General features: G+C 44.6%; 1 protein-coding gene across 2 annotated transcripts in view; it reads left to right on the top strand.

Moving 5' to 3' along the window:
• CCDC181 (coiled-coil domain containing 181) overlaps positions 1 to 18,714 on the top strand; it is a 472,735-nt gene that overhangs the window by 85,011 nt on the left and 369,010 nt on the right. For both annotated transcript variants that reach the window (XM_069636478.1, XM_069636479.1), the window contains exons 2-3: positions 1,818 to 1,956; positions 14,686 to 15,627. In XM_069636478.1, coding sequence (XP_069492579.1) covers positions 1,831 to 1,956; positions 14,686 to 15,627 — 1,068 coding nt within the window. In that variant the 5' untranslated portion in view covers positions 1,818 to 1,830. The remainder of the gene's footprint in view (positions 1 to 1,817; positions 1,957 to 14,685; positions 15,628 to 18,714) is intronic.

Raw genomic sequence — 18,714 nt, 5'->3', positions numbered from 1 at the left:
GGAGACTCCAGTGGTGTAGTGGCGCCATATGAGACTCCTGCGGTGGGTAAAGACAGTGACGACTAGGAGATCAGGAGAAAGAGGGGGCACATTGGGTCGGCTCATGGGGCCTGTATCTACAGGTTTGACTTCCTGTCTACTGTTGCTCTGCAAAATGGTTGCGCTCAGTGAGAACCATTAGAATAAACATCTGAGCTAATCCAGAGAATCTGTGGGAATTGCATTCCCAGTTGTATTGTAATGGTGTCCTTTTACTCCAAATGTCCAAGAAGGACCATAAAAACTGTTTAGCAAAGAGTTACATTTTGATCTGAGACCCAGCTCCAAGGAAAGGGAGATTAACAAAGGGGCTAACTAGGTCACGTTCAGGGGTCCCTAACCCATTAAGGCTCCTTGATTCTGGAATAATTAAGAGACCTTCAGAGAACCAATCAGAAATATTAGCGTGTGGTTACTTATATGGCGAGAAAGCTAGATGCTCTGAGTTTTAAAATTAAGGTGAATTTGGTGCACGTTATCAACCTCTAACACATTTGGACACCTAGATGCCAGAGTTGCAGTCTTGGGATCTGCATGCTGGGACTTCCAGAAATATCATGAATGCTCTTCTGCGCAAGCGGTGGCTCACCGACTTGCCAAACTAATTACAAAAGTGCAACCCCATCAGGCTAAAGACAGAGGGCAGAGAGACTGAAGAACGCCTCTACGGTGGTTAACCTGAGGATTCTGGGACTTCCTGTGACCAAAGAGGTTGAGGATTTGAAGCGATTGGTGGGATTATTGCTGTCTCTGAATTGTACTTGAGAGTTCTCCTAGAAACAATGCAAGTGTGTAGGATGTTCTCACTCCATGCCAGAGACCTGGAGTGGAAGGGATCTGAGGAGGGTGCTGTCATTTGGGATTTGTGGCACCCAGCGCAATGAGACACCTTCTGAAGCTACCACCTAAAAGGAAGGAGGTTATTTTCCGGAACATGAAGATACGTTTGCCCCTGGATCTATCAACAGGACTTTAAGAACTGCAGGGTTTAAACGATCTATTGAAAAAGGGGGTTGAAGTATCCTTGTGATATTTGGTGGGCTGAAAGTTTCTCGAGGGGGTAAGATATGTTTCTTTAAACACGCTGACACTACGAGGTAACAAAACCTTAATCTGCGAAAAATTTAAGGCGCATCACATTACACTAAGCACCAAAAACCACCATGTTCCCCTTCATTGGGCATCACTATCCATATCCTTTCTGGAGAGTCTGGATCCCGATGCCCGATGAACGGGGAGGTCTGTTGGTGCTTAGGGTATTGTAATGCTCCTTTAATTTATTGCAGACTAATGTCTGTTTATCCCAGGCAGCAGCACAATAAGTCATTTTACGGTCAGCTTTGAAACTACTATTGTGGGGATTCAACACAGTACAAAAGCATATTAGCATAACCAAACATAACATCGGGTGTCTTGGCAATGAGGCATGATGCGTGCATGCGTTCAGTTGCCCTGGATTGGATAGCGGTCTAGTTTCTAGGTTCTCAATGTTTAAGTGCAGTTACTATGAATGCCCTCAACCCCCATTACTGTGGAGGTTTGAGGATACATTTCTGTTTTGCAAGTGGTGATATAAATGTAGGAAATATATAAAATGATACTAGCTGTTTAAAGATGACTGTACGATCTCTGGCTCATCCTATTTCTGTGTGCATTATGGTTGTTATAAGGCATGTGTCATTTTGTGTACTTGCTTGTTCTGATAAAAATATGTATTCTTTACTCCTTTTGTACACATTCTTGAAATGTTTAGAAATCTACATTTGTACCTTCTACAGGTCAATTGTTAGAATGGATCAGGGAAGCAAAAATGAAGAAGCTGGTGATTCTGAAGAAAATCTGGGGTATGAAGATGATTTTGAAAAAGACCTTGATTGGTTGATTATCGAAGAACAAGAAGGCGTTGCAGATGAAGAGGTATTTCTTTTATGATCTAATAATAATTTGAGGAGACAATGCTTTGAAAAACAGTAGCTCATGGTAACAAATCATATATTTCTATTCTGATGGCCGGTGTTCCACACCATTTGTTCCTGAGACAATGGTGGCATCTTCAGGTTATACCGTATGGGGCATACTATTTTCAGTGTAGTGATATGATATGATATGGTATTTATAATGCGCCTATACACAAGTGTTTCAAAGCGCGATTGCTTGAAGATACCACCCTTCTGTGTCTGTGTGATGCTGGAAATGCATCGGAGGGACAGGGCCTCCGTATCCTTGTCCTTTACTGCTTTTTATCGTGTGTTCTGTCGTGTTTTCCGCACAGGAGTTCATGTGGGACTCCTGGCGGTGCAGCTCTCTTTCTTTTGGTTTGGTGAACGGACCCGTGGGATACCCTTATGGCACCCATGGGTGGGGGTACAACCCTGTGCCCCTAGTGTATGTTTTTGGGCACCTGTGGGTGGCCCACAGAGCAGGGTATGGGCTGGTGGCAGCTCCATGCTGAATTTGACAGGTGCGCGGAGTATCCTCCATTTTGGGATACCCCGGCCATGCCATGGGGATCAGTTGATCCCTGATGGAAAACAAGATGGCCCCGGTGGCCTCTTGCTTTCTATTATCCATTACCTTGTTTTCCCAAAGTCCTGGGAAGCCCTGACTCTGTCCCTTCCCCCTGACTGGCTGTTGGATGGAAGTGCCATATATGGTGTTGTTGTGAAGGCCCAGTCAGACTAGCCCGGAGCCTTCCCGGTGATGTATTTTGTGGGTACCTCCTGTGGGTGGGACCTGGGTGAATAGAGTGTGTGACGAATATGCATTCTATGTTGTGGGTGTCTAGTATCTAGTGGCTGACACAATGACTGAGACAACCCTGCCCGAAACCAGTATGAATGCAGCTTGGAGTGTTGAATGGCTCGGTACTTGTCCCAATACACATAACGTGTTGTGAGTGTCTGGAGAGAAGTGAATGGCCTGAATACCTCATGTGCCTGATTGGCTGCCTGCCTGCATGAATGCCCGTAGTCGTGATTGGATGCTTGAGTGTGACCCAGCGGAATAAATGGGAGATCAACAGTATATCTGGGGTCCTCTCACTGCTAGGAATTGTGTTCAGAAGGTGAAGTCCACTACGACGAGTAACTGGATTAACTGACGCTTGACCTTGAAGCCCTGCTGGACGAGAAGAATTGCTGTTGCTCTCCTTCACAATCTAAAAGCTGCTGTGCCTCCAAGGACTGACCCAGAGAGGACCTGGTAAGGAGCCCTCTTCCCGAGCTACGAGGGACCATCGTGCACAGCTGATCTTTGCCAACGCTCCCTGGTAGACAGACCTACGACAGGCTGCCGACCCGATACGGGGACTGCTGAGGAACTCCAAGGAGAAGCACTCGGACTGTTGTCCGCCACTGTCGAGGACCGCCGTCGCCGACCGGAGCCGCCGTGCACCCGTTTGACTAAGAACTTTCATTGATCATTGGACGCTCTCGTCTGCATCGTCATCCGCTTGTCTCCTGCTGGAGAAGGCCCGACCGTCGACGCGCCGAGGAGCATCCACCCGTGGGTTTCCCGCCACCTACAGACCGCCGAGACGCCGACGACTCGACGCCCTTGCTGGGCCACAGTTCTTCATCATCTCTTTGCAGTCCAGAACTATTGTCACTGAGGTGCCCCGCACGCCTCTTCCTTGCAGGACGCCAACGCTCTGTCGTCGACGAGCACCGCTAGGAACGAAGCTGCCACTTCCCTGCCATAGCTCACCCTGTTCACCGTCGGTTGTTCGACGACCCGTGACTCCTGCCTTAAAGAGAGGGCACTCAAGAAGGGCCGTCGATTCCCCGACACCGAACGCCAAGTTCCCCGACACCTCTCGCCGATCCGTGGCTCCCGCCTGAAAGGGAGGCACTCAAGAAGGATCGGTCGGTGCATCGTCGGAGAACTCTACTCCACCAGGTACATTGGGGGGGGGGGTAAAACCTTAATAGGACGACGTTAGACTATCCAACATTATATGGACTGGGCTTGTGCTATATATCTTTATTTACAAGTTGCCCAGGTGGGGGGATCTCCACACAGAACTGTGTCTAGGTAACAGGGCCAGCATTCTGCCTATTGTTTCAACCATCTTACGTTCCTGCCTATCTCTATTGCTGGTTTACTCGTTATTGATCTGTGTGACATTTTAACCATACAGTTGATGCACTTTAATGAGATTTGATAACATTAGTGGTACCACTCTAGACATGTATATATTTATCATTATTGACTTCCAAGTACAAAGTGCGTTATTGTGATCGTGTACATACCTTTTGAATATTAATTATATAAAGACTGTGTTTTCAGTAATACAGTGTGTGGACATTCCTTTGTGGGGGTTCGGGGACTACACTGTACTTAAGAACCAGCCCGCATCACCTCCTGAGAAGCTAGGCCTTGATTGCTCGTCCATTGCTAATAGTGAATCTTGGCTGGGGTCTGCTGTGCCTCTCCTCTACCATATAGAGAGCGGAAGTACAGACACCCCCTACCGGTCTTTACAGTCTGTCAGCTGGCTAACCAATCTTTAGGGTGTCATTAACAATTGTTATAAATTACACCTTTCTATCAGTACCCCTTTTGAATTTTTAAATTAGGTTTTGTTTCCTCTGTTTTCATCCAGTGCTAAGTGGTAGCCTTTCGATTTAGGATAAGGGAGACGTGAATATTAAAGGTTTCTTGTTCACTGAAAGATCATAGTAGGTAATGTTTTTAAATTGGAATGATGGAAATAGAGATAAAGAGTAAAGTATTGTAAGGAACTCATGGTGGCAACAGTAAAGACAGACACAAGTGATCCCAGTTCAAGGGTGTTTATTAAACTGTAGATGCAGGGTGGAAAAACGCCTAATCTAAACCTAAATCTAAGATGGGAGCAAGCATCGACCATCAAATGAAAAATAAGGCAGTCCTTGTGGCGTTTTGTCAAAATAAAAGAGCCTATACTAAGAAAAACCTATTGCCAATTCCTTACAACTGTGGGATAAGGGTTCAGTAAAGAAAGAAGTGTTCACAATAATAAGTCAGGATGTGATTCCCAGGGGTCTCCCTTCCCCACGTTTTCAGCACGTGACAAGGCGGGACCTTGGAGCACAGCACACACTCAAGCTTTCTCAGCACGAGCTAACAGTTCCATTCCAGCTATCAGGTTAGTTCGATGGATAAGTCCCTTTTCAATAAAAAGTCTCTTGCCTTCGAGGGCCTGATGCTGTCCACAACAAACAAACAAAAAGTTCCTTTTTTTATTTTTATTTTTTTATTTAATTATAGTTTCAAAACTTTTTTACAAAAGAAAAAGGAATACTTCCACCTATCACTTCAAAACACTTGTCATCAATACATTTCATATTTGAGAACCTATTCATTTTCTCCCAAAAGAAAAAATGACAATAGCAACATTCTCACAGGGCTATTCTCAGCTCGTTCTTTCAGCTACTATCAGTTTGTTCAAATAATTAATAATAGCACAGATTAACATATAGTTTCGACCAGCAATTAGTCAGTTCCCCCCACTCTTCATTGTCGATGTTATGTTAAACAAAGGACCGCAATGGAGTAGTTTGTTCCGTGGTTAGTTCTGGACATTCGATGACCAAATGTCAAAGTGATTCTACATCTTTGTCACAGAATCGACAGATGTTATTTGAGGTATTTATGTCATGTCTAAGGAATAACATTTCTTTAGCTGGTAATACGTTGAGCCTCATCCGCAGGAACATATCACGGTGGTATCTAGATGGAAAAAATTGAAGGTATTCCGGGACCTGATTTGCTGCATGCATGTCGTAATTTTGTAATACACTTGATTTCAGCATCTGGCGTTTGTCAATGGTATTGCTCCAGTCATGATTATTCACTTTCTTATTGACTGCACAGGGATTATAGCACAAAAGATCTGTTGATGCACCGACATGATCAAGATTAGTTAGCACAACTTTGGACCATATTTGAAGTAGGCCGTTATAAGAGCTTGTCAGGGTTTCTTTCAATATGTTATAGGGTGCAATGGATTCCGGTAATATCAGTTTCCTAAAGAGAGAAAAGGATTTCCATAGGATCAATTCACTTAAGGATTGGAGACCAAGTTTGAATCTGATTGCAGTAATAGAGACGCATTTAGGCAATCTTAATACCTTTTGCCAAAATTGTGCTTCTAACTTATCCCAAATTTTTGGATCGATGTTAAAGCCGGCTTCGCCGCCAAAAGTGATCGCTGCAGTCACTTTTTGTCAATAGAACCAAATGACTGGCATCATAGTGAATTTGCCAAATTCCCGATGTAGTTTTGCACCTTGTAAAGCAAAGTTTTTCATCCTTACTTTAAGGTCTTCAGTCCAATTCCATTATCTGATGGATTTGTTAAACATTATTCCGAGATACCTGATGTTATCCGTTCTGGCTAGCGGTTTCTGGTCAACAGACCCTGTGAAATGTTTGTTCTTAGTGCCAGGTTGGGGACCCAGGACTATGATCTTGGACTTCTCTGTATTTATTTCCATGCCAAGTGAGGATAAGTATATGCCCAGACTCGTTAAAAGTCTCTGGAGACCGATGGGAGTGGAATCCATCAGCACAACGTCGTCAGCATATGTCGCCCAACTAATTGGATGTCCATTTATTCTTGGTGCGAAGGTTTTGGCTTTTTTCAGGACATCTGGCATATCGGCTAAGTACAATTTGAATATCAGGGCAGCCAACGGGCAACCTTGCTTAACTCCCCTTTCTGTCTTGATTTTGTCAGAAAGATCCCCGTTTGTATTCAGGCGAACACGGACTGATGTGTTTGTGTGCAGTTGAATTAACATCTGTAACTAGTCGGGCGGACAATGTGTTTTTTACAATTTATCCCACATGAGATCTCGGTCGACTCTGTCGAAAGCTTGTCGTAAATCGACAAATGAGAAGAAGATTGCTTTGTGGCTTCTCAGTGATTCCAACTTCAAAAGGTTTAAGATGGCAAGATTCAGTTCGACACTGACCCCCTTTGTGAATCTGGTTTGTCTTTCTTCTATGAGGTTTTCGTTAGCAGCCCATTTTGTCAATCTTAGTTGTAGGAAGAATGCAAACCATTTTCCAATCACGTCTAACAAGGCAATCGGACAGTAGTTGGCTGGGTTGGAACGCTCACCTTTCTTAAAAATAGGCACAACTACCATCGATTGCCATGAGGACGGGATCTTTCGTGTCCTCACTATTGTCCTGAACAGAGTGTCAATGAAGCTTGTGAAGCTTGTCCATTGTTTATTGTTTTTTCAAGGTTAAATTCGACAGGCCGTCCGGGCCTGCTGCTCCAGAGTTTTAAAGTTTTCTAATTGCAATTGCGATGTCATCCTTGCTTACTTCAAGCATCCATCTCAGGATTAATCCACTGCGTCTCTGTTCGTTTGTAGGGAAACGTGAAAACAGTTGAAAAATGTTTTATCCAGTCTGCGTGGCTTACTCCCACGATCTGGCTACCCATCTGGTTACGGGTTCCCTCATTGATTATGGCCCATGTTTCACGGCTCTTTCTTTGACATATGAGCTTTAGCATTGTCTCTGCCTGTTCTTGCTCTCCAGTCCATCGAAAGAACGGACCCAATTAAGATAAGTTTGATGCCGCAATCTTATAGCTTCGTGTTGGTCCGTATTTGAATTGGACGTCTTCAATTTTTTCAGATCTTCCCGTAACTGTCTTTTCTTCTCTGCGGTTATTTTACTAAACGGATGTTTGTGTTTAACGTTAGCATGTCTCCAGCCTGTTTTAACCTCAATAAATTGTGTTAGGAGAGGGGCATACTCAACCTGGGGATTGTCTTGCATAAGACCCAAACCTAGTGATTCCGTTAACTCTGAGATCTCCACGGGTCTCAAGCGTAAACAATTGAGACCTTGATTTATATCAGTTATTTTATATGTCTCGTACCTGTGCCAAGTAGCCTTTGCCGGAATAGCTCTGCTAGTTTGACCAGTCAGCATCACACAGTTTCTTTCAGTCAGTTGTGTCCAACAGATGGTACTGCGTGTGGTGTTTGAGTTGTCCTGTTTCTTCATCACTTGGCCATCGGAATTAATCCAGGAATGGTTCAAATCTCCACATATAAAGATTGAATAATTCCTAAAATCCAACATGAACTTGTCCATCATCCCTGTGATTGATGAAATAAACGAATGCACCCCTATTTTTACTGGGTTCTAATAAACATTTATTAAAAGGAGAAATTCTGGTGACCCATCGTCTTTGGCTACAATCTCTATGATGGTTCCTTGCACGAAGATATTTGGGTGCATTATTCTGCCTATTCACCATCCTGAATGGTTTTTTACCATGGTCAAGAGGCCTGAGAACGGACGGCCAGTAGCGTTTTTTTGGGCTGGATTTAATATTGCAGTGTATCCTTCGCACGTTGGGTTTGTCGGCATCCATGTCTCTTGCAGACAGATCAGGTTATGGCTTCCACTTGCCAGTTCATTATCTTGAAGTAGATGTAGGAAGCCTCTGGTGTTTCATGAGATTAATGAGCAATGATGTGGCTCATCATGGTCGGAAAGCTAGTGGCGTTTTGAGGAAGTGTCACCTGTGGTAGAAGGCTGGGCGTGCCGGTCATTCCTGGACATCCTTTGAGCAGGTTCAGCTCTGTCACGTCCAAAGTGAGTCTGAAGAGTCTGCCTTCTGTTCTCATGGCGAGAAGACTGTGGTGGGCTAAAAGAAGGTTTAGAAGAGGTTTTGCCTTTTGATTGGCGCCTAAAGCATGTTGGATTGCTTAAGGCATAACCGAATGCTAGACACTCGCCTTTTGCTGCCCTCAAGGTGTTTGACACGAGGCTTGATTGCACGTGCAGTATGACCCAATCTGAGCAATGTTCTTATTTGTATTCAACTATTTGAATATCGTCTGATCAATTTGACTTGGAGCAGGGATGGAATTCAGCAGTTTCATGATGTTTCGTCGGTCAAGTTGACCGAATTAATGTCTTTCAGAATATATTCAATTTCCAATTTCTTCCCATCTTCAACTTTGGTGTCTTTCCACTCGTCGTGCCGCCTCCTCCCTTTACTTGATTTTTCAGCTTGAGAGGAAGTACATGTGGGATTTAGCTTTATGCCAAATGAGGAGTGTTTGGAATTGCTGAACTTTGTTTCCAAGGTCTTATTTCTTGGCGATCGAATTTGTCGATTAGATTCGGTCGCTTCGGACATCTTTGTAATTTTTGATTTATTTCGTGTCCCTTGGATTTCTCTTCATAGTCAATACTTCACATTCCTCGACCTCTAGTTCCTCATCAGATGATCCAATATTGATCTTATCTGAGGACTCTTCCCCTACAGAGTAAGTTGAGAGGTTAGCAAGATCTTTGGATGTAAAGGAATCTGGTTTGTTTGTGCCATCTGAATCTAGACAGGGTCGCTTGCCTGCAGGACCCTTAGTAGCCATCACAATCCTGGCCGCGCTCCCGCTGTGGGGGGGCAGTGAGAGAAGGAGAATATGTCGCTGTGGGAGGCGAAGTGGGGGGGGGGCCCTGCAGACTCACCGTGCCCGCGCGGGCTAGGGTGCCCCAACAGGACTGGTGCCGGGGCAGGGTCTGAATCACAGCATGCTACCCAGGCGCAGGTCGTCGTGCCCCGGGGTATCCGCCAGCGTAGGTGTTTGGCTGGTGCCCCCCCCCCCAGGGTATTGCAGTTTCGCGTTGTGCCTCTGCTCCTTGGGCTCTTTTCCAAGACTCTAGTGGGGTTTTCTCCGTGGGTCACACAATAGTCTATGTAGTCTTGCGTGGATTAATGGGGGTGTGTGAAATATTTATTCCGCACGTGCCTTATGGCTGCCGAGGTCTGTATGTTTTTATCTTTCACTGTCAGGGGAGCGCGGCACCAGGATTCCGTTGTTGGGCTGCGTCTCAACCCCAGGTGTTGAAGTCTCGCGGAGGGGACGGGGGGGCAGTCCGCCACTGAGCAGTCCCCTCGTATTCCACCATGGATGTTGTGCAGGGAGGGGGCAGCTCACCGCCGCGGTGGGGCTTAACTTGTCACCTCGGGCGGACGTCGGCCCAAGCCACGGGGAGCTCAGTACACCACGGGTCCCGCGGCTTTGCAGGCGGTGCCGCGTCTCACCCATAGAACGGAGCACCAACACTCATGCCTTTCCCTCCGAGGCACCGCTCCCAGGCTGCACAGGTGGGTATATCCGTCCCCCGTCTGGTTCCCTCAAGGGTAATGGGCTGTCTTCAAGGATGCAGACCAGGTCGGCTCTCTCCCCATTCAGCGGCGGGTCGCTGATTTGGCACGTAGCTTCTAAACAATTGGCGGATGGCTGTGGCTGCATGAACCCTCGTTCTCTAGGTTCCCAGCACCGTTTCTGCTCAGGATTTGGACTGGGTGGTCCCTGGGTCAGCTATTGCAAAGTCGTTGCAGTTAGGTTCACTCAGATAGCGCACCGGCACAGGATCATCGATCGAGGAATCTGCCAGCCGCGGAGCTCGCATATCAAGCGGCCATCTTGTTCAGCGCACAACAGCGCTCCCTCCTCAATAGTTCCTTTCGAAGTTCAAATCGGCTCTTGCTACTTTTCGTTTGGTTTCTTATCGACTCTCCCCTCGACTCCCCAGCTGTGATGAACCCCTTGACTTTCAACTCGTTCAAGTCAAGGTTGGTACCACCGAGACAAGCGTCTCTCCCCGGCTTGGTTATCAATGGAGGAGGGTCTTGTGTAATGTATACATCTGCTGCAGCTCACGCTGGCTTTTGTTCACGGTTTTATGTTTGCAGAGGTTTCACAGGCCTGGATAGGAAAGGGAAAGGTCACGTCTTTCCTTGTCACCCTCTCAGTATTTGCTGTCTTTCGCCTCCTCTTGCACTGCCATGCTGAGTTAGCCCTCACGTCGTGCGTTCTGCCTTGCTTGTCGTGCACTCTTGTGCTCCACCTTTTATCCCTGTGGGTAAGAGAAAGGGCCGTTGGGAGTGTGTGATTTTAGTTAATTGCATGACTCTGCCTGACCCTTGCATTGGGTCATGTCTGGTAAACAGTTTTTGCATTTGTCCGCTGTCTATCATAATGTAAGGAAGTGTTTGGGTTGGAAAAGGAGGGCGATAGAGTTCCTGAGTATCCTATGGGGTATGATGCAGAAAATGTTTTCTACGGAATCATAGCCATCATACTGGGGTTGTGGGTAAATTCGGAAGAGTGAGATTGATGGGGGTTGTGGAATGAACTAAAATGACCAGAGTTTTTATCGTAACCAAAACGTGGGCTATTGTGGGAATGGTAGAGTTTTGTGAAAGTAAACTGGGTGTTCGGGAAAGAATAATCATAGAGATGTGGAGTAGACTGGTTGGCAGTATTTGGGCAGGGACCTGTAAAACAGACATTCTGGGAGGGATGGTTTCTGAGTGTACCAGGTTTTAGGGCCTTAGAAGATTGGTTATGTATGGAGGAGTTGTTGGATCTGGGCAGGAAAGTTTTACCGGGAGGAAGCGATACAGATGTAATATAACCTATAAAGATCTTTGGGATTTCGAACTCTCCTTCTTCTGCTCCGGTGCCATACCACATTTTACCTGGGGTATTTCCCAGAGCACAACCCAGGGCTCCCCTATCCAGGTGATGCTCTCTTGCTCGTCCGCTCCTAGGATTGGGGTATGAGAGTGTCGGCCCTTCCCAGACCACCTGAATAAGGTTTTCCTGGGGTCTCCCTGGGAGAATACCCTCCGGTTTCTCACAGTATTCAAAAACTATAGTAATTCAAGACAGAATGTAATTTACTTTGATTTATATACATATAGTGGTGTACTGGAAAGGTTTAATTGGGATCAAGGGTTTTTGAAAAGTGATACAGGGGAACCCCCTATAAGAGATAGAGGAAGGATAGAAAGAAAAAAGTCAAAATCGAAGAACAAGAATGGGAAGAAACATGGATTTGATGAATAAACCTATATCTGGTGTGTTGCTACCAATTCAAAGTGAACATGATTGCAGAAAACTGCCATTGGTCACCATGCAGTTTGTTGGAGTGTACAAAGCCCAATTTCAGAATCATGCCAGGGTCTGCCGGGCATACTCTTAAGTGTACCAATTGTAACAGAACGAGCACTTAAATTCATACCAAACTAAAGGCAAGCGTGTCTGTTGTGCTTGGACGATGTATTCTAACTCTGCTCCTTCACAATTTCAGCCTGCATACAAAATAATAAATGTCTCTGATACTTTCTGAATCAACAATAAATAAATTAAAATAAATAAACCATTAGTTGGAAGCACAAGTATTTCTTCTTCATAGATTGTAACTACAATGTGCTACTTCATTCAATCCTCCCTTTGAAGGGGCCTGGTGTGGGGCTCTGCCCCTGGACTGGTGGTGTGATCCTTTCCTGCCACAGGGATTTGCTTGCGATCCCTTTGAATGGCCCCATCGTCAGCATGTATTCAGGGAGGAGTGGATGAAGCGGCAAATTGTAGCCTTTCTCTCATGAGAAGAGTCTCCACATGTAGCTTATGTGTGTCTGATGTGGAGGAGTGAAGAGGAACGGCTGAATGGATAAGAGTTAGGTTGTCCTCCAAGTCCATACTCAAATTGAATACTACATCATGGGTAACGATGGTACCAAGTAACATTGGTTGCCAAGCACTCTGAAACTGAATTTCAGGTGATAGCAGCACTATAGAAAACTCCAGATTTATAATTTTGGTGGGAAAATTGCCAGACCCACAAGTGGTCTTGAATTTTCAGGTATGGTATCCGCGCTTGCCCTGTCTGTTGCTGCTGAATGTAAGCATACTGCATAGCTACAGGGAAAGGTGTGAGATTAAACCGAAGTAGTGACTGTGAAGGAAACACTGTGGCTATGCAATCTGAGTGGGCTGTGTTCAATGCCATAAAGGGTTAGACAGCATCATCATCCGGTGAACACTGGTTTTGAGAGCTGTGGCTGCCTGGATATAACAAAGATTTAACAAAGAGCAGTGAAATGCCCGGTACCAGGAGATGAGCTGGTGTATTCCATTGGGATGCTCTGTTAATAAGAGATTCTGGGGTTAGGCGTAGGTGGATGCATGGTAGAGTTTGTCTCCTTACAGGTATGCACCCCCTGGGTACTTACCATAGTTTAACATCTTAATACCCCAAAATCCTTCTGCTTCATCCAATTGCTTACTCAAGAAGGTAATTTCCTTCCAACAGAACCCATTCCCAATAGGACAGTGATTCCTGAAGGTACATGCCAGACAGGCCTCCTCATTGTTCCTGAAGTATGACCTCACTGCTGGGCTTTGTTGGTCTTGTATGCTGCATTTGCCCCCACCCCCACCCGACCCCCTGCTTCTTGCTCGGCTAGACAATGTAAGGGGAGGGCTGCATCAGGCCTGGTACATGTGTGGGGGGGCACCACTGGGGTTCCTGCTGGTTCTCGCAGCCAGCTGTTAACCATGGATTGGTCTACTTTAACCTGCAGGGTTACAGAGTGCAGGGATTGAGCTACGTCACAAGCAGAGCCAGAGGAAGTGGGCCTGCACCCAGACCGTGACCCACATAGGGAGCACCATGATGTGAGTGACATGATGACGCTTTTGCAGGGATCCCTAGGTGTGCAAGTATTGCAGATTTCTGTTTCTTACAGTCAAGCTATGTGTTGTCGGGCTGTGGGATCTATATCCAGAGGCCACTGGCATGAGAGTGACTTTGTGGAAGGCTGCCATCTGAAGCCCGCTCCCTCACAAACTTGCCCTCTGCCAGAATGCCATTTTAGGAGGTCGCCCCTGCTCCCCTCATCACCGCAGCGATTGAGGTGGGAGCTTGGAGGCACCAGAATTATGATGGCTGGACCAGGTCTCTTGAGTGGAATAGATGTCTCCAGGATCCCTCTGGTGCCTTTCGCAGGCAGCTTGAACCCTTAGTTCCTATTTGTGGCCTTCAAGCTGCAAACTAACCACATAGTCTTCTTTGACTGGAGACAAATGAGCAGGGGATTGGGGGATGTTAGTTGTAATGTTTACAACGAGTGTACACCTCTTTAAATGAAGTGAAGTCTGAGGACTCACATTTGTCCTTTTCTTGGCACCATCTATTCCAAGTTATTAATAGCTATGGCAGTCTCTTGGGGAATTGGGATGTTGTTATACGGATAGAACTCTGTTCCTGGCATCCGAAACAACTAAGAAGTTTCCTACTGTGCCAGCCTGTCGGGGGAATGGTGATTGCTGGTCCTGGGTGTGAATTTGCCCCTATAGTCTTGCTGGGTGGCTGTTGACTATCTTCACTCGATGGGTGGGCATACATTGGGCCTCATGCTTCAGAACTGTAGTACTGTAAGGAAAGAACATGTCATTTAGAGATGATTGTGTGACATAGGTCTGCATAATGTCATGGTAGGCAGTGGATCGGCTTCTCTGGTTCCAGGGGTTCTGGAAAATACCCACCCTCCTATGTTTGTGGATGTATAGAGTTGGTCGTCAGCTGTCCTGCTGCAGCTGTCTCTTAAATCATTCTATTCAGGTTCAAAGCTTGGTATTTGACATTTGCAGTCAGTTTAGCAGTAGGAGAATTTTGGACTTGTGGTATCTAGAAGAAGGGCCATGAAAGCATGTTTAAGTAGAGTAGCCAATCTAGCAAAAGCATGGTTCCTCGTCCCAATTGTCCTGGAACTACCCTTTTTTTAAATGTAAATATGCATTCAAGACTTTTTTTTATTTATTTTAGAGCCAAGATGAAGATATTGAAGCAAAAATTGACAAAGAATTGCAAGATGATGAGAAGCATGAATCGTCTGAAGTGAGCCGACCACACAATTCGAAGTTGTCTAATGGAGAAGCCTCTTCAGAGGAAGATGTATCAGAACCCGAGGCCTATGAATCTGATTCCGGCTTTGATATGCCTCTGCGGGAAACAGACGCAGCTAAATTGCCACCAACAGATGATGACCTGAACGACCTTGATGAGGAAGCAAAACGTTACATTGCTGAAAAGATTGAAATGGCAAACAGACTATTGGAGGATGAGCTGCCAGTGAATGACCAGAGAGAACGAAAACTCAAGTTCAAGGATAAACTAATTGATCTGGAAGTTCCACCATTAGAATTTGCTGAAACTGATCGAGATCACAGTAACAGTCAAGAAGATGCATCAAGTCGCTTGTCGGATCTCCGTATGTCTGATGAACTGGACGGGGAAAATTTGTCAGCTCTTCAAGATAATAATAACGATGAGAGCAAAGATGGTAAGGTTCTTGTAGAGAGAGATGGAAAGTTTGAACTCATGAGCTTACGTGACATTGAAAGCCAAAGCTTTTTGCCTAAAATAAATGGTCTTGCAAGTGAGAATGATACACAGTCCATATCATCAAGAACCCCAAGTGGAAATGGTTTTGGAAATCTAACAGAAAAGAATGAGGAGACATTATTGCAACCACATTCAAGCAGTTTTCCAGCACACAGAGAAGCTCATTCCTATGTCCCGCAACCACCACCAAATCCAAGAGGTCGCCCAAGCTCTGCAAGCCACGCTTTCAGAGGCAGAAGGAAATCTCCGCGAAGGGTACAGTCTGCTGATATGCCTCAAAGAAATTCAACTTTTTCTCTTTCACCTCAACAAAAAGAACTAAGAGAGAAGATTGAAAGACAAAAACTTGAACAGATTAAAGAGGTGAGTATTGCATGACTTCATTAATATTATGATGAATAATGGTTCTTTAAAATTCCTAGCGGTACCACCCGGCATTGCCAGGTTTGTAGCTGACATGTACGTAGCCTTGTGTATGTTTTATTGTGTCATAACTTCCTTTTTCATAAAAATCACAAAATCGTCAATCTCCCAAAATCGCCTATACTGACAGCACATGACGGGACCCCACTTCACCTCTGTGCAGGGCAAATGGGTGGGATGGGTAACATTTTACTATCGCCAGTACACCCAGACTGGTATGCGACCTTGTGTCCTAACTTCCTAATTTTGGAAAAGTCACAAAATCGTCAATCTCCCAAAATGTCCTATACTTCTAGCACAGGGCCGGACCCCGCCCTGTGCAGGGCGAATGGGTGGGGTTGGTAAAATTTCACGACTGGTATGCTGACCTTGGGCCAACATTTCAGCTCACCAACTGTTATGAGGCTGGAGCCAATCCAGAATATGCAAACAAACTTTCACAAATATATAGATAGATATAATTACTCAAATGTGTGTTCAGCCTGCTTGTAGAAATCTCGTTTTGGCATTTACTCATAAGCATATTTTGTAATGCATTTGACAAAACAGAGCAGTGGAGAAGGGGGCATATTGGTCTGAAATTACAGGAAAATCAAGACTGTTGTACATGTGCCTGAAATCAGAAAGTCTAACAACACGGCTATTGTAGCAGCATCCCTGATGCTGTTCAGACTAATATTGTGTATATTTGATTTTTAAAACCCAAATATTTTTCAGTTTTTCTTTTGCATGTGGTTTTGTCCTCTGACCCTGATAATTAATTTGGGGTTCTCTGGGAGACTCCCAATAGCAGTACATAGACCTCTCATGCAGGCTCACTATTGCCCAGAGAATGTTCGCCAAGGTTAGGGCCGGGAGCATAGCTTAGGGGTTACGCGCTTCTCTTGGAAACAAGACTAAGCGAGCAGAATGGGTTCAATACACAAAACCGCACTTCAAGACCGGAGCCCGGCATGAAGCCTGATATAAGAACCTAATTTATATTTATGTCATCCATCACCCCTTAACTATAGCGGAACAGGATCCTTGTTTACCCCCCACTTGGCAGACTGGACTTTCTGAGTTCCCATTCTGAAGGAAGCCTGCGCTTTGCTCTGAGTCTTTCTGGGCATTCTGTCCTCCCTTAGTCTCTGGGTCAGAAGGAAAGAGTAAGTGATTCTTACCCATGGGTTATGTTTCATTCTTTGGCTATGCTTGGGTCTTCTTGCAAGCGAGGGTGATCATTCTGTCAGAAAAGACTCACACCTTCATGGTGCCTCCAAACCCTTTTGTGGCATGTAGGCCTTGCTTTCCTTTTTCATCACTTACTGGGCATAATGCCTTTTTGTGAGCTCCTGGTCTCTTCCACGTGACTCAAGAAGACCAGGCACACTTACAGACCACTGGAGCCAGTTAATTGATTGTGATCTCCCAATTGATAAGGAAAAACATCTAGTGATTCTCACAGAAGACCAATTTATCTTTTTAAAGAAGAAATGCAAGCATTGCAAGGATCACATCAGTGTACTGAAATTGGAAACGATATTTTTGGCGATGCAGGCCATCTATGCTTCGTTTCTGAACAGAAGGATGCTGATCTTTATAGACAAAACCACTACCTTGTTCTCTGTCAACAAACCAGACAGAAAAACCAGACAGAATTAGTTATCCTTATTTGGGTAGACTTGGCATAAAACCTTGGAACTGGGACATTTTCCAGAACCTGCATGTTTCTCTTCCTTCTTCTGAACCTGAGGGCAGACTTCCTGAGAAGGCTCACCTGTAAGGCGAGTCTCATTTGGATCAGTAAAAAAGAACCCAAAGAGCCAAAAAAATGCGATTCACGAGATATGAGCAAAAAAAACATTTATTATAACTTTCAGGGCAGAGAAACATCGAACAGACATTCAAATTCAATTAGTGAAAATGGCTGGTTATATAGCGATTACAGAAAGGAAAAGACAACAAATGGTTCAAACGTCCTCATTTTTCATTAGCTGTGTCATCAACAATATAGGTGTTTCCATACATTCTCTAACTTTATCGGCCTATTCTAATCACTTAATAGAGATGAGGCGTTTGCTAGTTTACTCATGTGTAGTGAAATCGTTTCCATTCTCACGTGCTTCCATTGGACTGTTTCTTTTTTTTTAAACCTGTATCAGTCAGATGTAATTCACTATTGGTTGCTATCAAAGGAGTAGATATGGAGTGAACGATTACAGAAATATTGACAAATCATTATGTGAGATGTGACTGTGTGACACACAAAGTATAACCTTTAAATCCCTTCCTATTGACCTTAGCGGGTGGCACCAATGTACTGTTCGCATTGCGAACTGCTTACCATGAGTTCATTTTGCAACTCAAGTGTTGGAAAGATTACCTGCGTGCCTTTCCTGTTCTCATGATTTCATCTGTCCGGCCTCTGACCTTATGTGCTGGACGTTAACCTTGCCATATGTTCTTAAAGTTCTTTCCTTAGGGTTTGGTCTCAGCTCATGGTGCACATACATGGGGAAATGAGCAGGCCTCAAACACACAATTAATTTGCATACATGGAGATAAACTTTAATGTTATTAACATTTTCTAATGATGCTGTTTCTTTCTTCCTAACTTTAGTTTCCCTGTATGTGCCTATAATTTGTATGCATTGTCGTTCTTCATATGTATTGTTTGTACTAGCACAAGTGTTGTAAGTCTTGAATTTTTAGCTAGCTATTACATGTTTAACATTACTCAAAATTCTTATAAGGTAGCATTCACTAATGTAATATCCAAAATTACAAGATTATAACTATTGTACTTCTATGGTGCATGCTGCAGTCATTGCCTATGTTTATATATGATTAGTTTTCTGTATTAACAACAACACTCCAATACAATGATTTTAGATGAGTACATTCTTTAATAGATTAAGTAGTTCATGATAGGTCTCCCGATCACCCATGACATCTTGTTACCAACAATATAAACACAACCCCTTGAAGGGTTTTCATCAAAATTAATTTCACATGTGATGCCATCAGTGATGTCATCAATGACAT

The sequence above is a fragment of the Ambystoma mexicanum genome, chromosome 7p, assembly GCF_040938575.1.
Source record: "Ambystoma mexicanum isolate Mex_15411 chromosome 7p, UKY_AmexF1_1, whole genome shotgun sequence".
Lineage (NCBI taxonomy): Eukaryota > Metazoa > Chordata > Amphibia > Caudata > Ambystomatidae > Ambystoma > Ambystoma mexicanum.
This window is presented reverse-complemented; position numbering and strand designations above follow the sequence as displayed.